Below are 20,072 nucleotides of genomic sequence, written 5' to 3'. Positions count from 1 at the left end.
AATGATAAATTATTTTTAGAAACAAATAAACTAATGGAGTTACACAATTTGCAATATTGAAAGAGAAATTAAACTATTCGTCAGTTGTTTTTGAACGCTTATTTCCAAGAATAAACGTATTTTCCCTTGCCATTCTGTTCTTATGTCGCCAACACTGATGCCGTTACTTCACCCCTACACCCCCTAGGCCCTGACCCTTCCCCCTGAAATTACAAATGGCCGAAAAATTATACCTATCGTCGTCAAAGAAATGTTATTTTTGCGACAATCGTAACATGTACTGCTGAATTATTACGTGTAACTTAGAATATTATTACCAAAGCGAAATAATATCTGAGTGACGTGATGCTTAGAATAATGGTTAATACATAAGAGACATTACCGTGAAAGAATATATAGATTGGTACTAACATAACCTTATTTTAGATTTAAAATGGAGCTTCCGCAGCCGCCACAAGGTTTGTTTTATGTATTATACCGTATGTTATAAATTATTTGTGTTGTTTTTGCCTGTAGAACTTAATCTTACTCATATTTTTAGATCAAGACTTGCGAAACATAATTGACAAACTCGCACAGTTTGTCGCAAGAAATGGACCTGAATTCGAGAAAATGACGAAGAACAAGCAAAAAAACAATCCGAAATTCAGCTTCCTGTACGGCGGAGACTACTTCAACTACTACCAGTACAAAGTGACAACGGAGCAAGCAAGTAAGCATAATAGAATAACGATGGAAGAGTTTTGTATATTACAATGATCGCTGATTGCGTGTTGTTATAACCGATTAAGTGAACCTCCGCTGTTTATAGTTCTAAAGCAATCGGCCGGTGGCCAGCCGGCTCCTGCTCCCGCCGGGGCTTATATGGCACAGAACAGGCAATATGTAATGCCCCAACAGGCCGGAGCAACTCCCGCTCAGCTGGGCCTAGCGGCGTCGATGGCGGTGGCGCCCGCGCTCCAGCAGTGGCTGGCGGCCAACTCGGCGCCGCCCGGCTCCTCGCAGCACGCCCACCATGACCTCGACAACATCACTGCACAGATCAACATGCTCAAAGAGCAAATTACTCAGTCTGAGAATAATCTAAATGCTCAACACACGGTTAGTCTGCTATCAAGAAGTTGATACTATTTATGCAAAAGCTTACACTAATTTTGTTTTGACTAACTAAACATTTATTGTGTTTGCAACTTCCTCTTTATATCTTTATTTCAGTGTCATCAATATAATCATTAATATATCCTTAGGCTCTCGTTTACTTGCTTTTTATGTGTATGTCATATCTAGCACAGTCTGTAGAAATGCTTGGAGTTTCGAATAATTATCTTGTAAGATTCTCTCATTGACTTATTATATGTTTTAGGTGTTGATCCAACAACAGCAAGCTAAGATCAACGAGTTGGTGAGCAAGGCTCAAGTGGAGACTATTCAGATGATGGCTGAAGACAACCATATCAGCCTCAGTGAACTTGACAGCATTTTACAACCTATCATAGACACATGCACCAAAGACAGCATATCGTCAGGTGAACTTAATATAAGTTAGAATAAGTTATCTGCTAAGACTTCATATTGGTATCAAAAACCAACATTGTTAGGATTTTTTTATTTATCGTTGACATCAAACATCAGTTTGCAGGCATGTTGAATTAATGACTATTTTATATTAATGTTATATGATACTCTTCCCCATAGGCAAGGGCTGGATTTTACAGCATGCCACATCACACGACGCCGGCAAAGTCATATCACAGCATCTACTCAGAAAGGTGACACAGCCCGGAGCAGCATTCACTCAGAAACTTCACATCATATACCTTGTCAATGATGTTCTACATCATTGGTTAGTACCAACACAAGACTATTTAACCTATAAGTTCATTTGCCATCAGGGTTCTTATGTATTTGTTGCTAACCTGTTTTACCTACATAATAAAACTTTTATGATACTGTGGGATTTTATTGGGTTCTTGTCAAATAAATTTGTTAAAGTATATTTTAATTAGATTGTTTCAATTTTGTATTTTCTCTACAAGATTTGGAAATGATATAGTCTGTTAAAAAACATATAGTGTCACATTTCCTTAATCTTTACCTTTCTACTCAATTATATAAAAGAGACGGTAATTATCTTTTAACTATATTATAAATCAATACAGATGTATGTAATGTGAGAGTAATATTAAGATATTTATCTCTTTGCTTCGTGTCATTATTAGTCCGGTGTCTATGATGCTATTATTCCTAATTACAGTGCACGCAAAAACGCTGAAGATCTCAAGAAAAATTTGGAAAATGTGGTGGTTCCAATGTTTTGCAATACCAGTATAGGTAAAATATTTATAATAATGCCCTCAAGATGTAGGTCTCTCGTGTTCAATTGTGCATTATCATCTTCAATCTAAAGCATTTTTAGTACATCATCGCCTGTGGTTTGTGCCAGTCAGGTAACTTGCTTAGTGTCAGCCCTGCTCATATGACAACTGTTTAATCATTTTGCTGTTTCAGCCGTCACAGAGGAACAGGAGGCTAAGCTTAACAAGCTGCTGCGTCTCTGGGAATCCAAGTCTAACTATTTCGAAACTGCGGTCATTGAGAAAATGAAGAGTCCCACCAGCTCCTACCAGGAGTACCAGAACAACCTTATTTCTCAGCATTCAAATGCTATTGCACATTTAACACAACAAACTAAGTCCACATTCGAAAAGTAAGTATGACGCCTGTGCAAGGTATAACTGTATCACAATAATGACTAACATAATTGTAATATGTTTACAGCTACCAAACTCAACACCAAGCTTTCGTTGCACATTCAATGCAACAGATACAACAATTGGAAATGCAAAAGCACGCCATAGAATTACAGAACAGTCATGATCAAAATAAAGATACTATGCAACCAAACAACATGCAAAACAATTTTCAAAACAACAGCTTTAATGACCAAAACTTTCCTCCAATGGGTGGCTATGAACCCAACTTCAATCAGAATAATCAATATGGCAGCGAAAATGGCGACAACTATACGTCTAATAACAGTTTGAGTGGTAACGAAAACAGTTACGACAGTCAGACCTTTGATCAGATAACAAGCCAGAAGAAGAAGGAGGTTGTTGAGGAACCTGACTTATCAAATCTTCCGAATGTGAACTTTTCCCAACCGCCTCCTGGCTTCATACCGAACGAACCTCCAGCACTGTTAGCATTCCAGAATGGTCTTCCAGATCTTAGTAAACCCCCACCTGGATTCCCACCGTTCAATGAAGTCATTAATGAAGAATTAATGCCCTCTGTTCCCTATTTCGAACTACCTGCTGGTTTGATGGTCCCACTCATAATGGTATGTAGTCTGTTTATCTAATTTGACTTTTGTTGTTGCTACTGTATTTCGGACTTAACCTATGATTTGTCCTATTTTAGTTGGAAGATGACATATACAGACCGTTAGATCCAGCGAAAATTCGCCTACCTCCTCCTGCCCCGCCAAATGAAAGGTTGTTGGCTGCCGTCGACGCCTTCTACGCGTCACCAAATCATGAACGACCCAGAGACAAGTACGTGTTACCAAATAAAGCTAGTGTTTTTTCAACTATGTATAAATTTTACAAAAACTAAACTTTTAATGTGCGACTTTGAAATGTTGCTTGTCTTTCAGTGAGGGCTGGGAAAAATTGGGGCTATATGAGTACTACAAAGCTAAAAACGCTGCTAGAAAATTGAAAGAAGAAGCGATAGCGCAGGGCTTTCGGGAGAAGTCCAAGTCTCCTAGTCCAATACCAAAAGACTTGCAGAAACAACCAACACCGCCCGGGAGAAGATACAGGTATGTTGCCCGCAATCATTTCGGAACCGATACCTAGTTTTGCTGATCGAACATACACATCTTATTATTACTCTTATATTTTTGCACGAACTATTCATTCTTACATTATTTAAAATGTTTTTCAACCTTCTGCAAACACATAACTCCACTTATGATTAAGGATCAGCGTTTTCGGTATTTATTCTTTTCTAAAATAAGTATACTTTATGAATTATCTCAGATCAAAGAGTAAAACACCAGAGAAGCCCTCACCGGCAAAATCAAGGTCAAGGTCGCCGTCTCCAAGAAGAAAATCTACGTCATCATCATCCACATCATGGAGAAGAGAACGGGAAAGGGAGGGCCGCGAGAGTGAGTACTGTTACATAAAGTGATACACTTTATAGTAGCTCAAGGAAAAATGTGATTGTGAACTTGAAATGTTAAATATGTAGGTCATTAGGTTATATTGGCTGTGGAAACTCGGTTAACCAGGATAATGTCGTTGAAGTATTCGGATCGGATAAAATCACGATAATCGTATGTAAAAAACGGGTATGGTATATATGTAGTATATAATGTGAATACAAAACAAAGAAATTGTCTATTCAAAAATCTTAACTGATGTTCCAACTGTAGAAAGGTTACTCGAACATTGAATTAAACTAAAATAAGTTAAACAAAAAAATTAACCTGAGGGTAACCTGAGCCGGAAATTATTAAAATCAATATAAACCATCCACATCTCTCGGGTCAATAGTGCCCGCACTCGAAAATTCAGTTAGCGTATGACCTACGTTCATTTGTTATGTTTAAATTCCTTCTAAGTGACGAACGTTCTTATCTTTTTTGAACTTTGACATAATATAATAATGTACATAGGTGTAATTGACATTACCAGACACAGACATATATTACGACTATTTATCTTGCAATTGCAAATATTGGTCTCATAATGTTTGTCTTGCTTAATAAATATTTAAAACGATAATATATTTACAGGTCGTCGGCGATCTCGATCTAAGTCAAGGTCACGTTCACGGAGCAGATCGAAGGAACGGGACAGGCACAGGGACTCACCGAGGTCGCGGCGCGTTGAACGATCGAGATCCCCGACTCCACCTAGTTTTCTGTGGGTATTCTTTACACTACCCTTTTACAGTTAATGTTCTAAGTTAATTTTTCCTTAGTCGAGACAAACTTGTAACATTCACATATTTATCGGCATTGCCCAATTAGTTTCTGACTCAACGGAGTGCTTAGTCGTGAGATGGAGCGGGCGGCGGCGGCAGCGAAGTCGCGAGTGGAAATTTTGTCTACATAAGAAAAAACAATGTTCTTTGTTACACAGTGGCGGAGCATACCCGAGCACGTCTACTTCAGGACTTGACGCGAGTAACAAGGGCCACCAGCTCTTACAGAAGATGGGATGGAGCGCCGGCGGTTTGGGAGCCTCCGGTCAGGGCATTGCCGAGCCGATCAGCGGCGGCATTGTTCGGGACAGACAAGATCAGTATAAAGGTATATATATACTAGCTGAAGGTATATATATACTAGCTGTTTGAAGAAATTGCGACTATAACTTGAGATTTAAACTATCCTATCTCTGAAGTTGGATCAAACTGCACATGGTGTGCGAATTTTATTATAATCGGTTAAGTGGTTTAGGAGTACATTGAAGACAAACATTGTGACACGAGATATTAAAATATATAACATACGTTCTTTCCCATAGAAATGTATTTGATTTTGTCCCTCCATCAGCAGAGATGTCATTATTAACTATTTTTTTAATGATATTGTTGCAGGTGTAGGTGTAAACCTAAACGACCCCTATGAAAACTTCAGAAAGAACAAAGGCGCAGCATTTATTACGAGGATGAAGGAGAGAGCGTTAGAGCGATCATCGTGATCGCTAGATGGACTCATGAATAGGTGTAAATGTGTATGTATGTTGCGTGGTTGGGATATGATTTATTTTATCTAAATCATCTTAAATAAAGATATATAAATTTTCGAACATGTTTAATTTTGTACCTTTTTACAAAAGTGTGCTTATAGCTAACATCACTAAAATTGATGTTACAAATTATGCATTTTTTGGCAGAATAAGAATTGTAAGTATTTTTCTTTATTTTATAGTTCAATTGCCACAAGGTAGTCGTCAAAAGAAAATAAAGAAGTGTCAACCTTATAAAATGTGGAAAAAGGTAACAGATATTATGACAGCTGGATTCTATGAATTTGCTTACACTTAGTCTTACAATTATTGTAAGTAGGTATTTTTAGCAAATATAATAAACAACAGTTTTATTAAAGCTGATTAGTTGTTTTAAAGCAGTTCATTTGAATAAAACTTCTGTGAATTTATAACTACTCACAGCTCGAAGTCATCTTCATAATTATCTTTGAATTCAGCAAGCCTATCTAAACTATCACTATACTCTGAAGACTCGAATCCTTCTTGCTTAAATTTGTGCAGTTTTGCAAACTTTATTCTGCTAACTTCTCTGTGTAACTTCTCTAACATGTCTGATATGAAGTTACCATTATGATATCCTGCGACGACAGGACAGCTCTCTACTTTGACTGGATCACCCTCACTTCCAACAAATCCATATTTATTGAGTTCAGGTGCAAAGAACTTTTGGAAAAGGAGTTTTTACTTCTAAAGGTTTTTCGCATATTGGTTAGATTAGTTGCTGAAAGGAAATTGTTGGCCTGGAAGTACAATTCAAACATTTCCTTGACATTAGTGCACCTGTAAGCTGGGATATTCATTTGTTGTTTGGCCTCTTTCATGGGTGCCTTTAAATAATTTTTCTGGCACTCCTCTAACAGTAATCAGTTGGCTTGCCTCCGAAAACAAGGTTTTTATTTAACTGTCAGTTACTAAGTGACAACCTGACAATAAACAAAATTTTTAGGTTACCTATCTCGTAAGGAGGGCGGACCACAGATTACAAAACTAAAAACTTATAATACTGGAATTGGAGACTGTAGAAGCGGTAAAGAAAGTAGTTTTAATTTATCCAATATTTTTTTAAATGATTTCACTTGCATTTACGCAAAACCTGGGACTAAAAAAGTATACCAAATAGCGGGTAATCATCCGCCTGGCCTTTTCCCAACTTCGTTGGGGTTGGCTTTCAGTCTAACCGGATTCAGCTAAGTACCAGAGTTTTACAATGAGCGACTGCCTATCTGACCTCCTCATCCCAGTTACCTGGGCAACACGATACCCCTTGGTTAGACTGGTTGTCAGACTTTGAAGGTTCTGACTACTTGTAAGGACTGCTAGAGATGTATGAATAACAGGCCCATAATTTGAGAGGCCCCGAGGCAACAAAGGGAGCGGGGGCCCCTTGGTTCATCGTTGTTACGTTATTTCATTCAGTGAAATAATTTATCGCATTACAAGCAAATGCTCGGTTTCGTCCCCCATGAATTGAATAAAGAAATAAAACAAGTTGATCTTAGGTAGGTACTCATTGAATTTTATTACAAAATGTTATTAAAAATCGTTCACTTCAACTAAGTTTTCTTAGGAATAAGATGCTAATAACTAAACTAACAGCTATGCTTATTCTAAATGCTTATTAATTGGATGTTGCAATACTGGCAGTGGAAAAATACATTAACTATTTTATTGTACAAAATTACATCTAACAATCGGCTAGTGAGAAAATCTATTATTATTGAAGGACTTATATTGTGCATGTATTGATTAAATCCGATGCTTTAGTATATAATAATTATTATTTATTGATCATTACTGGTAGAATAATAGAAATGGTTATTAAAGTATTAATAATGATTATATTATATCCAAAATGGTTGATGCGGACTTCAATGAAAACTATTAAGTATTCTCAAAGCACAGAGTTCATATCGTTTAAGTATTATTTATTAAAGTTATTCGAAAAACAGCCGAATTGTGTTACAGCTTAAGCCAACTGAACTTTGAATTTTGATAATTTGTACATCAGGTCTTATACTTTCAACTTTGTCTGCATTGACGATAATCGTTACGTGCTGCTTTTGAAAAATATATCATCATTTTTACTTTATTAAAATTTAAACATTTTTGGTGTAGATTCTGTTTAACGTATCCGTAGAAGTGATGATATATTTTCAACTCCTCTACAGCTTTTAAGGAATAATAACATTTACCTACAAACAGTATGTTAATTAATACAAATAACTGGGAAAAATATCATCTACGCATACAATACATATAAACAAACACGATTGTTTTTGTATATAACATACATACTTTACGCATTCTATTACGATATCAAATTACAGCTGTAATACTACTCGCTATTATTTCCGAATATCTACAAAATTGCACTGCATCTAAGTATACATAGAGCACCTAAAGTAGTTGCTTAGATTGAGGTTACTTTTATGGTGTTTTTGTTTCATAAGACTGTAATACACATTTAACTAGGTATATTAAAAACTAGTGGTTTCAAAGACTTATAAACCAAATATTTTTGATAATTTCATTGACATCGGCCGGCACGTAATTATTAGCAGCATTATATAGTGACAGGAGGACATGTTACAAGAAATAGTGGCGAAACTGCAGAGAACTAGCCGCGCCAAATAGTGGTCTCCATACGACTTCTAGAAGCACTGTAGTGGCACCACTATATATCGGAAGCGGTGCTGCTGTAGCGCTTCCACCTGCACTAATTTCAGGGCGCTCTCAAGATAGGTTGTTACTTAACAAGGTTGACATGTGTACTATACGAAACCAACCATTTCTTATTTACTAGTTTTCTGATGTGATTAACAATATATACCGCTGGAACTCAGATTCAATCAAATAGTGGCAACCCTTAGTAGCAAGCCAATGGAAGACTTAGCAGGCACTATTTAGGTATAAGATTTAGATTATCGCTTTACTAAGATGTATGATGATACCTGAATCCGAAAAATAAGTAACCACAAATATTTAAAAAACGGAACTAGTACGTACAATAGAATACTACACTAAAACTAGTGATTGAAAGTTAAATTAGCGGAAAATGCATGTTAGGCTTATACGTAGACCACAAACATGCATTTTATGAAGGGGCTGCCACTATTTGGGCCCATTTGTTTGAATACGTTTCCGACATCGAGTTCCTATTGTTTTAGTACTTTTCTACTTATGCTAACTTTCGCGAATAATAAAAATATGCGTAAATTTAAATTCCACACATTTTAGTACCTGCTTAGTAAAATATGTCGCGCACAATATTATTTTAGTCAATGTTGTATTTCTTCATATCACAGAATCATCTAATCTAAACGTATGTTGGGCGATAATTGTGTTAATCTATTACTTGTAAAGCATTAGTAATAAATTTAACTTGTCAGGTCTGTCTGTAAGTATATCAGTTTGTTTCTATTAGATGCTAATCAATTGATTCACGTAGTTCACAACGGATGATGGATTTTTCGTTTTAATATGACGGCTTCCAAACCTACAACTAATGAATATCTAAATCTTAATCTAAACTCACCATCCAATTTAGTACATTCGAGAGATCCTCTAACACAACCAATACGACAAAGACGCAATCTAATTCACCCATCTTCGTATCTCATAATAATACATTATTTATAGTACTTCGCGTTCCTTGTTATTCATGTTCCGTCGACTGTAATTTAACGTTTACTTTTAAATAAATTTTAAAACTTCAGCTAAGGGAACATAAAAAATTCGTTACAAATTATAAATTTACATAATTTTTCTACCAAACATTTAGGTTTATTTATCAACTTCGCAGGATCTGAATTATTATAAATATGATACCTTGTATTATCCACTGAAATTGCACAACTAAACGGTAATATTATTGCAACATAAAATAATGATAAAGGTATGCGTTGCTGCACACATAACATACATGTAGACACAGGGTTATTTATAACAGGTACAACGTAAAGTTAACTTAAAATGTAAAACATATGTGTAGCGAATTGTCGTTGGCGAAAACTAAGATAACTACAAAACATTCCGCTGACTTTTTCACATACCAAACAATACATAGCAGCAAGACATAAATTTAACGTACCTACGCTATCCTACCATACGTTACATTTAAGACTTGAGCCTGTTTTCAGAATGTCTTGCAATTCAATTTTTCGCTTTAGTTGGGCAGCATATTTCCTGATATTATGATTCTTTGAAAAGCTGCCTCTTAGAACAAATAATATGTAAACGAAAATATAAGTAACAGACAATATTTACATACATCCGCGGTGGGAACTTCACATACCCGCTATAGCGTTTTCTGCTAAATTGAGACATCATTTACATTCATCTTCTTCGTAGCGTTTGTACTTACAGTCCATAAAAACGAATTAACCATCAAATAACAAAAAAACCATTTCTGAATTAATGCTAATAATTCCTTCACAAACATTATAAGTTAATTCGTTTGTATGAAGTTTCTCGTACGTACAGCTTCGTCATTTACTTACTAAACATCTTTACTACCACTCCTTCCAACTTTTTTAATTTGAACACCGATATATCTGTACTTTTTACTCTTGTTGGCGTAGATACCTCTTTACAAATTGTATTATGTGACGAAACGTAAAATAACATTCGTCGAAACCAAGGCGCTTTATCGTATCGATTTCTCCTTAACAAATAAAATTATTTTACAGTGTAAGATATGTAACAAGTGTTCAGATTTTTTGTAAAAAAAAAATGTAAATACACTTATCTGGTACAGACTATCACGATCGAATTTGATACAATATAAACACACTGAGCACTCGACACATTCACAGCTAATTATTACAATTCGAATTATTTTAACGTAATCTAAGTTACCTAATAATGGAACAATCACTGGAGAGACTACGCTATGTACTATCGTTGACCCCATAACATTATGATCACAATTTTCTACGAATACAAGTCTTTAAGTTGTTTAGGAATTTTGCTTATATTAATGCAACCCGGTTGACAAGTGGCGTTTTTCTTCTACTAGTGTGTGTCTGAGTTGTTACAGGCTGGTAGATGAAACTTGTTTTTGCTCGTTTTGTTGGATGTACTGTAAAACAACAAGTAAACTGTTTTCAAATCTGCTATTGCTATACATAATATGTTCGTGTTCAAATTAATCGTACTAATCGAACCTTTTTTTAGCAAAACATAAACTTTGCTACTATTGATCTTTGTTATTACAGGAGAGAAACACGTGAAATTACCAATTGTTTTTTTATGTATATAATTGAAGTTTAACTTACTTGTATAGTTTTCTGTCATAGACAAATCTAATTTCACAGGCTTTGTAACATCAATATCAATTTCTTCATATGATTGATCTAGGATCTGAAAAGAGAAAAAAAATCGTTAGTACATTTATAGATGACTGCACGGATAGCAGAGTGGTTGAGGTCACCACGCCAAACCCACTGTGCGCGACGTGTCGCGGGTTCGATCCCCGCGTAGGACAAGCATTTGTGTGATGCACGAATGCTTGTTCTGAGTCTGGGTGTCTTAGTGCATGTGAGTTGTATGTTTGTAAACCCCCCCGCGATACAAGGATTACATTCCTTAGTGCGGGAATCGTTTTTTTTTTTTTCACAAAAAAAAAGAGATATAAAACTATATAACGTAATATCCCATAATGTGAGTATTTCGAGGTTGAATAGTTAGAATTAGTGAAATAAATGATTGATAATATAATATGAAAAGTTTAAAAATATATTAACAATGAATAGAAGAATAGAATACAAAGATTAAATAAGTGGAAATATTTAGAAATTCATAAAGAGCTCTTCCTCTTTTCCATTACTTAAACTTTACTGTGCCCAACAGGGTCCATAATTGTTTCTAAATTTTATTTTATCTTTACCACTGTAATTGTACATTATGGATTGCAATAAACGATTTCGATTTGATTTAGGAGCCGTCATTGCGTAACTGGGGAGCTAAATAGCTAAGTTTTATTCATATGAATGAGTGTTCTTACTTCAATATCGCTGACTTCTTCGCCAGATTCCACGTCAGTAATGTAGGAGGTAAGTGATGACGGTCCTGTGGCCAGCAACCTGTATGTTCCACCAACCATGCCAGTGCCTTCAACTACCTCTTCAACTTCCAACTCCTGATCAGACACCTCCTGTTAAAGACAATATGTTACATAAGCATTATTTCGTGCCCAATTCAATTATGTTTCAAAGTTTCGAAGATTGAGAAATAACTTATTTATAAGCCTTATATTGTAATGTTTGAGTATTGCTTTAAAACAATACTCAAAAATTAAAATTCTTTGAAGAGATTATAAACTCAAACAATTCCAATGCAGGGCAAAGACCTGCTTTCCTTTCATCTTGAGCTAATTGGGTTGTCACTCCTTATTAAAGGCGTCCAGTCCATCGTTATTCCCCGCTTGATCTTATAGGATTATTATTTAATGTGAAAGTAATTCTTATCGTATGTGATGTTCCACAGATGAACCATCTATTGTAATCATATTTGGTAGGGATACAGCTCGAACCTCAAGCAAGGACAGAGGCTACTTTTTGTCGCGATACCTGACATCTACAGTGACCAAAACTTACTACATAGATTAAATCATACAATGCAATATTCAATATTAATTGTAAGAACTCACCTGTTCTATAATAGCCTCTTCTTCTTCAACTTCCTCCTTGACCTCTGGATCTATTTCGACGTCCGCATCGAGTTCTGTGTCAGGATCAACATCCGCGTCATCATCGACGTCGTTCTCTCCACCCAGCCCGCTGTATTTCATCTCTCCACGTTCTAAAGCCTCTAAGTTCTCTGCAAATAATAAAAATTATCAGTATGCTTAGCTTTAAAAGTATGGCTTATATATACTATCGGTCGTACTGAAGCATGACAAGTGCTAAGTAGCTTTAATTATTTATTTTGGATTCATATCCTATGTACGACGTACGTTTCATACGACGACGATTGTCTCGATTCAACTCGATCGCGAATAGTTACATATAATTGATTGTATTGAAGTATTTACGAATAATACAAATGAAAGTTTATTTTTACCTGGATACACCATTGCTTTTTTGATAGCTTGTGGATCTTTCCGTGACCATTTTTGAACTTCCTCGTCCATTTTGCCTACTTTTGATGGATTCATAGCCCACAAACAACCTGAAAACAATGATTATTCGTTTAATTGTCTTATATTTATTACTGCGATTCATGTAAAATTAATTTTAATTCGTATTACCTTTTCTTTGACTTCCGTTTGTTGATGGCTTTTCAATCTTTTCAAAACATTTGTTTAAACTAAGGTTATGCCTAACGGAGTTTTTCCAACCATTTGGCGCAGTTTTAAAATAAGGGAAATGTTGACTGCAAATAAGAAATAAACTTAAATTAATACGGTTAGTTTTTAGCAAAATATAACGATAACATTCGACTGTATTAAACTTACCACATAAAATTATAAATCTCTGAAACAGGTAGGCTACCCGTCCTTGAGTTTTTTAGCGCCATAGCAATTAGACAAGAGTAAGAGTAAGCCGGTTTAGGAAACTCTCCGCCACTATTTTTGCTAACTGTATTCACGTACTTAGCTTGGCTAGTGTCAACAGTAAATGCTCCACTAACAGAAGTTTTAATTATTTGCCTATTGTTGTTTAAAGAATTATCAATTAATATTGTTGCCTGGCTTTTATTTCCATTAGCTAAAATTGTTCTAGAAGTATTGATTTGTTGCGGGTCTAGTATGTGTATATTACCAGATATAATTGTTTTAGTTCCTAATGAGTGTGCAACTTTTTGACTTGTATTTAAGATAGAACAGCTTTTGTTGTTCACCTTTATTAGTTCTGATTGACTTTTTATTCTGACCGTCGTGGGAGTCGATATACTTGATACTTTCGACTTATCCAAATCTTTTAATAGATCCTTAACAACATGCTTTTCATTTTTCCTAACATAAATCACCATTTGTGTGGCTTCTTCTAGGTCTGAACTTTTTTTTAATTTTCCCTCATTGGGTTCTTGAACTTTTGAGACTTTTATAGCACTTGGAGAAAATGTTAAATGACTTTTTTCTTCTTTGGGACTTGGAAGTGATATACTATTACTTAAATCGTCATTTGCAGCAGCAGACGTCAGTAACACATTCGAAGCCTCTTCTTTTACTATACTTTTTACTGGGGTTTCGATAAATGAAGAGGGCATGACAGAATTTGGATTAACCATCACTGCATTCGCCTCCGACCCATATAAATCTAGATTATGGACAAAGCTAGAACTATTGTTGAGCCACGTTGAAGAGTTATCAGTATCCATGTCTAGTAAAGGAGGTAACTCCGAAAAGTGTGATCCTAGGGTGTCCTGTAAATAAAAAACGTAATTGATTAATTTCATACAAATAGGTTGATCGTAAATGCAGACTATGATACACAATATTGAAATGTACTAACAGTGAAATCGGTCATACTGCTGAGGTCTGTTGCGATTTCATTTTTAATATCCATGTCCAGCATGTCCTGGAGTGAATCGGTGATATATAAATCCATGTCTGCGAACCACTGTAACAAAATACTTTTAACGTAAGCTATCATCTCAATTTTAGGTTTCGTAATTTTCCCGCCATTATATTAACAGAGAACAGTTTGAATCTACTGAGCCGAGACAGTCGGACGGGAGGGGAGCGGTACAATGAAACCACTACATAGTACAGCAAAACCTGTTTTTGTTTTAAAGTATGTGCTACCCTAACAGCGGCTGAATACAACCGCCTTGTTTACTCTCATTGAAAAATATTTAAGGTTTGGGTTTAGTTTTATATTTGAAAATTCATATAGTGTACCTGTTATTCTGTACCTTGAATTTAAGATAGTCTGCCTGATATATGACATAAGGTGACCGAACAAAACATTTTTATACCTACCATGCTGTCCTTTTTTTATGAAGACCTACACCAACCCACGATCGGTTGGACGAGGGTTCGAGCATTTGACGCGTATAAAAAATACTGACTAACGAACGGAACCACTCGGAAGGCTTCCAACATTCGGGACGATGTTTTTTGTACACGCTTTTACTCGTCTCTATAAATAAACTCGTTCTGGTATGCCGTGTGATGTCCGTGATCCATTAAATCGTATATTTACATGAAGCGTGTAATAGTAACCTACACTCAAATTTACTTTCATATTAGGAGTATGAATGAAATTATGATAAAGACGTTGCTTAATAGCTTTTATGGTATATACCTGCATACATATTATTCTCGTTAAGTTAGTGAATGTAGTAAATACTTTAACTGCAAAGGCTTACTCTAACCAAAGTCCTTGATAGAACAAGTCTTACTGCTTTATCTAAAACGAATATGAACTGATTTTAATCGAGGTTTAACGAATTTGATACTAGGTGTACATTTATAGTCTTGAGTGTAGTACTTTAACGTTTTACAGATGTTTCCATTTCCATAGCGAGCCATCCTTTGATTTAAAACTTGCTTACCCACAATAACTATTTTTTTGTATTCATTATCCGCGTTCACTATCTCGATAAGATCGTGAACTCTGAAATTCTTGGAGCTCAAAAGGATGTGATAAGTAAATCCTTAAAAGTGAATGGGTTTACTACATACTAAGTTTTTTATTTCAAGATTGTGTGAGATGGTCAATCCTCTAGTTAATTGGTAGGCATGAAAATAGGACGTAATATTTGAAATGAGTCGGATGTATTTTCTCGTGTTTTTATTTTTCAAACCACGGGATACCACATACATAGGATAGAGACCTAGCCTCAGAGATTATATTTAGAACTTTTATCAAAGATGTGAGGGGAGTCTACCAGAGTCCAGTCTGCTCTTTAAAATTTTGGCTATTATTATAATTGTTTTAAATATAAACGAACTATGGAATACTATAACGCTTGCCTTTCGACACATGAAAATTAAATGAAATTGGCAGGTTATATGGCGCCGATTCAAAAATGGGCTCCCATCACAACCACTGTGCTATAGTATCAGGAGGCCACTCCATTCAGAGAGACTAAGGGTGTAGAGAGGTGGGAAACCGATTTACTTTTATTTGTTGTTTATTGTCGTTTTTGCACCTGAAATTCCTTAGAAATAATTTAAAAATTTAAAGCAAAGCAACGTTTGTAATTATGTTATTAAATATGTATAATTATAATAATCTATTTACGAAATACACGCGAGCGAGTGCAGTGACTGATAACAATAAATACCTACATACAACTCATATCAACAAAATAAACAAGTCATTCATACTTAGGCTTGGTTTGTGTATTTAAAATTCGAAAGGTTTTGTAATGAAAATGGTCGTTTTACGTATAAGAAATATATTTTAGCATTAGTACATAAATATAAATACTTAATTATTAAAATTTAATTAAACGTAAAATTTCTGAATGAAATAGGTTCTTGGTTTTGAATTATAAATACTCTAGGACTCACGGTATTCTCAACGTATTAACTTTTCCCGCCGAAAGAGGGATAACGGGATCGAAAATTGGACACACCTTACACAGCACGTAGGAAAGAGATGGTTACGAGTGGGGTGGGTGAAAGAGATAGCAATAAAGGATCGACAGAGGGGTGAATCAACCCCTAATGGCATTGCCGCCGCGCCGCTGCGCTCCCTTTGCATCGAGAGGTAAGTAGATAAATACTGGTAGATGAAAAAAAAAACAAAATATGAAAGTTTTACAAACACTACTCATTAAACCTCAATGGATTTAAATTATTACAAAAAATTTACACTTTTATAGTAACTTCGTGATTTTTAAGACCATGAACTCTGAATTTAATAATCCTAAGTTCATATCTCAACGTGCTTTATGGACAAGCAAGTTTAATAAAACGTTTTTACATGATGTAGGTATCTTACTTGTGTACTCGTATAGTACCTATTGAGTCCTTTCTTATAAAGTACTTCAACAAGTTAGTAAATCAAAAGTATTCGTGCTCATTTCGGTTGTACCACAATGTCCACAATAGAACGATTTGTAGCGAAACGTATAAAGTTTTAAGTCACGTATAAGGGCATGAACTTTTTTAGACGAGGATGTGAGAGTAGACGCGCGTTGGAGTTGTCCTAGATGGATTTTCAAAATCTAACATTATTTCAGCAGTGAGGTGCTGGTGGGTATTATAGTGGGGAGATGTGGAGGCGCCGCGAGGGGCCCGCCGCCGCCGCCGCCGCGCCGCCGTGTCCTCGAACCTGACCGCGCGCGCTCGCCTTGAACTCATCGTGGTCGGCTCTTGCGCCGATGGCCGTCGCTCGTGTACGAGATGCGAAAATTCAACGTCTAAGGAAAATTTTACCCAACTGTTTTGGAAAAAACTACAAAAGATAACTAATGAAATTCAATTACAATTATTTGGTTACACATATTGGTGGTTTGGCTCTCTTTACACAAATATGTACGTAATTTTATTTACGCAGAGAGAAAAATAGAAATTTAAGTACTTGACAAGACAGGTATTTGGCGCGAAAAATTGCAACGGGATTGATTTGCGCGCGCAGTCTCTACTTAGGTATACGTTGTTATACAAGGGTGGGGTCCCGTATTGATCGCATGCGCGAGTTTCTCCCCTTGCCTCAGCTTTCTCGAAGTTCCCCCTTTTCGAACGTAGGAAGGGAAACTGAAATATTCCAACAAACTTTTAGTAGTTAGGAAGGTATAGCTTGTGTGTAGCTGTAGTCTAGACTGAACTAATAGGTAAATAAGTATGAGGTGCTCATTTTAAATTATATGAAAATAAATGTGATAAAAAATATACACTTAATAAATGAAGTTTTTTTTTCCACGTTTTGAAATCATATTTCTATTACTTATTGATTATAATTACCAAATGAAATAATAGCGATAAATAATCGTGCAATTCATTTCAATACAAATTTTACGTGTCATGAAAATTGTTTAAGTTTGTACGTTGAAGCAGTAGAAAAACAGATGTTGGAGAGGTCAACGCTCTCACTGTAAATTACTGACTCAACGATCTATGAATAGGAGTCTAGCTAGGTACCTATTACCTACTTAGTTTAATTTTTCCTAAGAGTTCCGCGAAAACTTGGGGAGTATTTTTAACTGATCGTGTAAAACTGCCGTTTTCTTCTTCGGATTGAATTTAATAGATACGTACACCACAGTACCAGTTATTAATAGAACAAAAATAAAACTTATCCGTACGTAAGTTTAATTAATATTAAACTTCCGTTTTTGTTTCTAGTCAACAATTTACCTTTCCTAGTAGCACGTACCTACTTAAACAAAATAAATTAAGATTCATATTAAGAAATAGACGTATATAGGTACGTACATGATAATTATACAAAATAATGCATAATAAACTCTTGTAGGTCTGTACAACACTATGGCAGCACACCTGCCGTTAAAATGACGGAATTAACAAAAGAGTTATTTAAATATTATGTAGCATCTATGAAAAGTTGTTGTGTATTTTTGTTTACATACTAGTCCATACGACGTATATATGTTGAATTGATAAACTCAGTATATTGATCATAGGTTGCAGTCAAACGTCACCACCCGGCCCGTCTCGCCGAGTGCACTACGGCACGCACACATGCACACAATGCAATGCCACACCGATATAGTGCATTCACAACTACCAGAGCACGTTGCACTCATTGTTCAACGTTTTGAAATTCTCGCCCGCTCAAAACCGGCCGTGGGAACAAATCGGTTCGTGGATTTCTGTACGCTATACACATTATACAATAAAAGATCATAGGTATTATGGTTCTGAGTTGATTTATTGACGTAATAAGTGTAAGGTTTAAGCAGCATTTTTGACGTAAATAATTATCAAAATAATTAAAAAATAACTATGTATTTAAGCTCTATCATAGCATGATAGATTCAGCTATAAGTTTAAAGAACCTATAAATCTGATGTGACTTTTTATAGTAGGAAACCTATGATATTGCAGATATTAATTAAAACACGTACCTTTTAATTATCCTAATTATCTAATTCAAACTACTGTCTAATATATTCATAAAACCTACATTTTGTGGAAGGTAGTTTAGTCTCAAAAATACAGTTTTAATTTTTTAATACCGGCTTATGAAAAATTGAAAGTCATCCACAAAATATCTATCACGACTTCACGAGACAACCCTGAAGTCCCAATACTCCCAATGGGGCAAGAATATAACTAAGAACTATATACTATACGTATAGTACACCGACTACATTTTACAACCGCCCGCCGTAAGCTCGTTTGTAACTTCATTGACTATTAATTGCCGCCGTTTTTACACTACATACCTAATGCCTTTCCAAATTACGTCAATTACTTTAAATAGCACTACTATACTACATCCATGATTAGGAAATTTAATATAATGTACGAGGCTTATCATATCATAACGTTTAAGTTCATAATTTACAATAAATACGTACATGTGAACAAAATAATAATAATCTACATGCCATCCTTATCACAGCAGAGGGCGTAGACTTGAGAGAAAAAGAGACGGAATATAAAATAATAAATGTCCGTTATTTATATTTGTTTAGCTAATATGATGTGGAAACTAAAATAATCTTCAATGATTACGACTGATATTCTAGATATTTGATGACGAGATAGCAATCTAGTAACGGTTTGTTTTCAGATATTACCTAATCAATTATGAATGTAGGTATTTGGTTTTAGTTAGGAGGTAATAAACCCTGTTGAGAGAAAGAGCCGGAACGATTTCCCGCCACTTTGATAGTGGTATGTAACAAACCATAAGACTAAAAGAATACGCAACAATGCACTCAATAATTCGGTAAACATTCAGAATTGTCCTTTAATGATTCCACTACGTACGTAATGACAACAAAATTAATAAATGACATTAAAAAGAGCGGGACATGTTAACTCGTTGGACTTTCCCAATACAAATTCTTGTTTTTCGTACTAAAAAGAATAATACATGTGATAGAGACTCAAAACATGACTTACCGAATATTTATTGCTATAAATATCCTTAAGCTCGACCGAATAATCCTGAATTTCACACATTTACGTTTTTAACGTCATTAGATTGACAGATATACACCACTCACTCCATATAAAAACCACAATCTGTTTTACTATTCTGTGAAAAGGTACACAAAGAATGGTCTTCGATTCTATTGGCCGATACAGACCACGTGACTAAATGCAAAACGATCCCATTGGAGGAGTGCTAAACGTGAGTTGACGTCATAGCACAATTGGGATACTGTTTATGAAGCAAATTTAAGAAATCGTCTTAT

The 20,072-nt window shown here is 35.3% G+C and overlaps 2 protein-coding genes across 3 annotated transcripts; one reads left to right on the top strand and one right to left on the bottom strand.

Annotated features, from left to right (window-relative positions):
* Positions 1–194: 194 nt before the first annotated feature.
* LOC113502525 (calcium homeostasis endoplasmic reticulum protein-like) lies at positions 195–5,818 on the top strand. 2 transcript variants are annotated; one of them, XM_026884131.1, is made up of 14 exons: positions 195–458; positions 542–712; positions 812–1,101; positions 1,364–1,526; positions 1,696–1,843; positions 2,255–2,331; positions 2,509–2,707; positions 2,779–3,340; positions 3,421–3,554; positions 3,656–3,823; positions 4,044–4,174; positions 4,805–4,934; positions 5,154–5,323; positions 5,611–5,818. In XM_026884131.1, the coding sequence occupies exons 1-14, from the start codon at positions 434–436 to the stop codon at positions 5,712–5,714; spliced, it is 2,472 nt and encodes an 823-aa protein (XP_026739932.1). In that variant the 5' UTR covers positions 195–433; the 3' UTR covers positions 5,715–5,818. The 2 variants fall into 2 exon arrangements, with proteins under 2 accessions (XP_026739932.1, XP_026739933.1); XM_026884132.1 differs by lacking the exon at positions 195–458 and having other exon boundaries at positions 620–712; positions 901–1,101.
* Positions 5,819–7,687: 1,869 nt separating this feature from the next.
* LOC113502252 lies at positions 7,688–19,925 on the bottom strand. Its single transcript, XM_026883737.1, has 9 exons — positions 19,777–19,925; positions 14,240–14,347; positions 13,240–14,150; positions 13,033–13,157; positions 12,846–12,953; positions 12,433–12,602; positions 11,788–11,937; positions 11,060–11,144; positions 7,688–10,863 (listed from the first exon to the last, which is right to left on the bottom strand). Exons 1-9 carry the CDS (start codon positions 19,834–19,836, stop codon positions 10,754–10,756), a joined length of 1,827 nt encoding a protein of 608 aa, XP_026739538.1. The 5' UTR covers positions 19,837–19,925; the 3' UTR covers positions 7,688–10,753.
* Between the last annotated feature and the right edge of the window lie 147 nt (positions 19,926–20,072).

Source organism: Trichoplusia ni, chromosome 17 (assembly GCF_003590095.1).
Source record: "Trichoplusia ni isolate ovarian cell line Hi5 chromosome 17, tn1, whole genome shotgun sequence".
Taxonomy (NCBI): domain Eukaryota; kingdom Metazoa; phylum Arthropoda; class Insecta; order Lepidoptera; family Noctuidae; genus Trichoplusia; species Trichoplusia ni.
The sequence above is the reverse complement of the archived record's forward strand: the minus strand, read 5'-3'. Positions and strand labels throughout refer to the sequence as shown.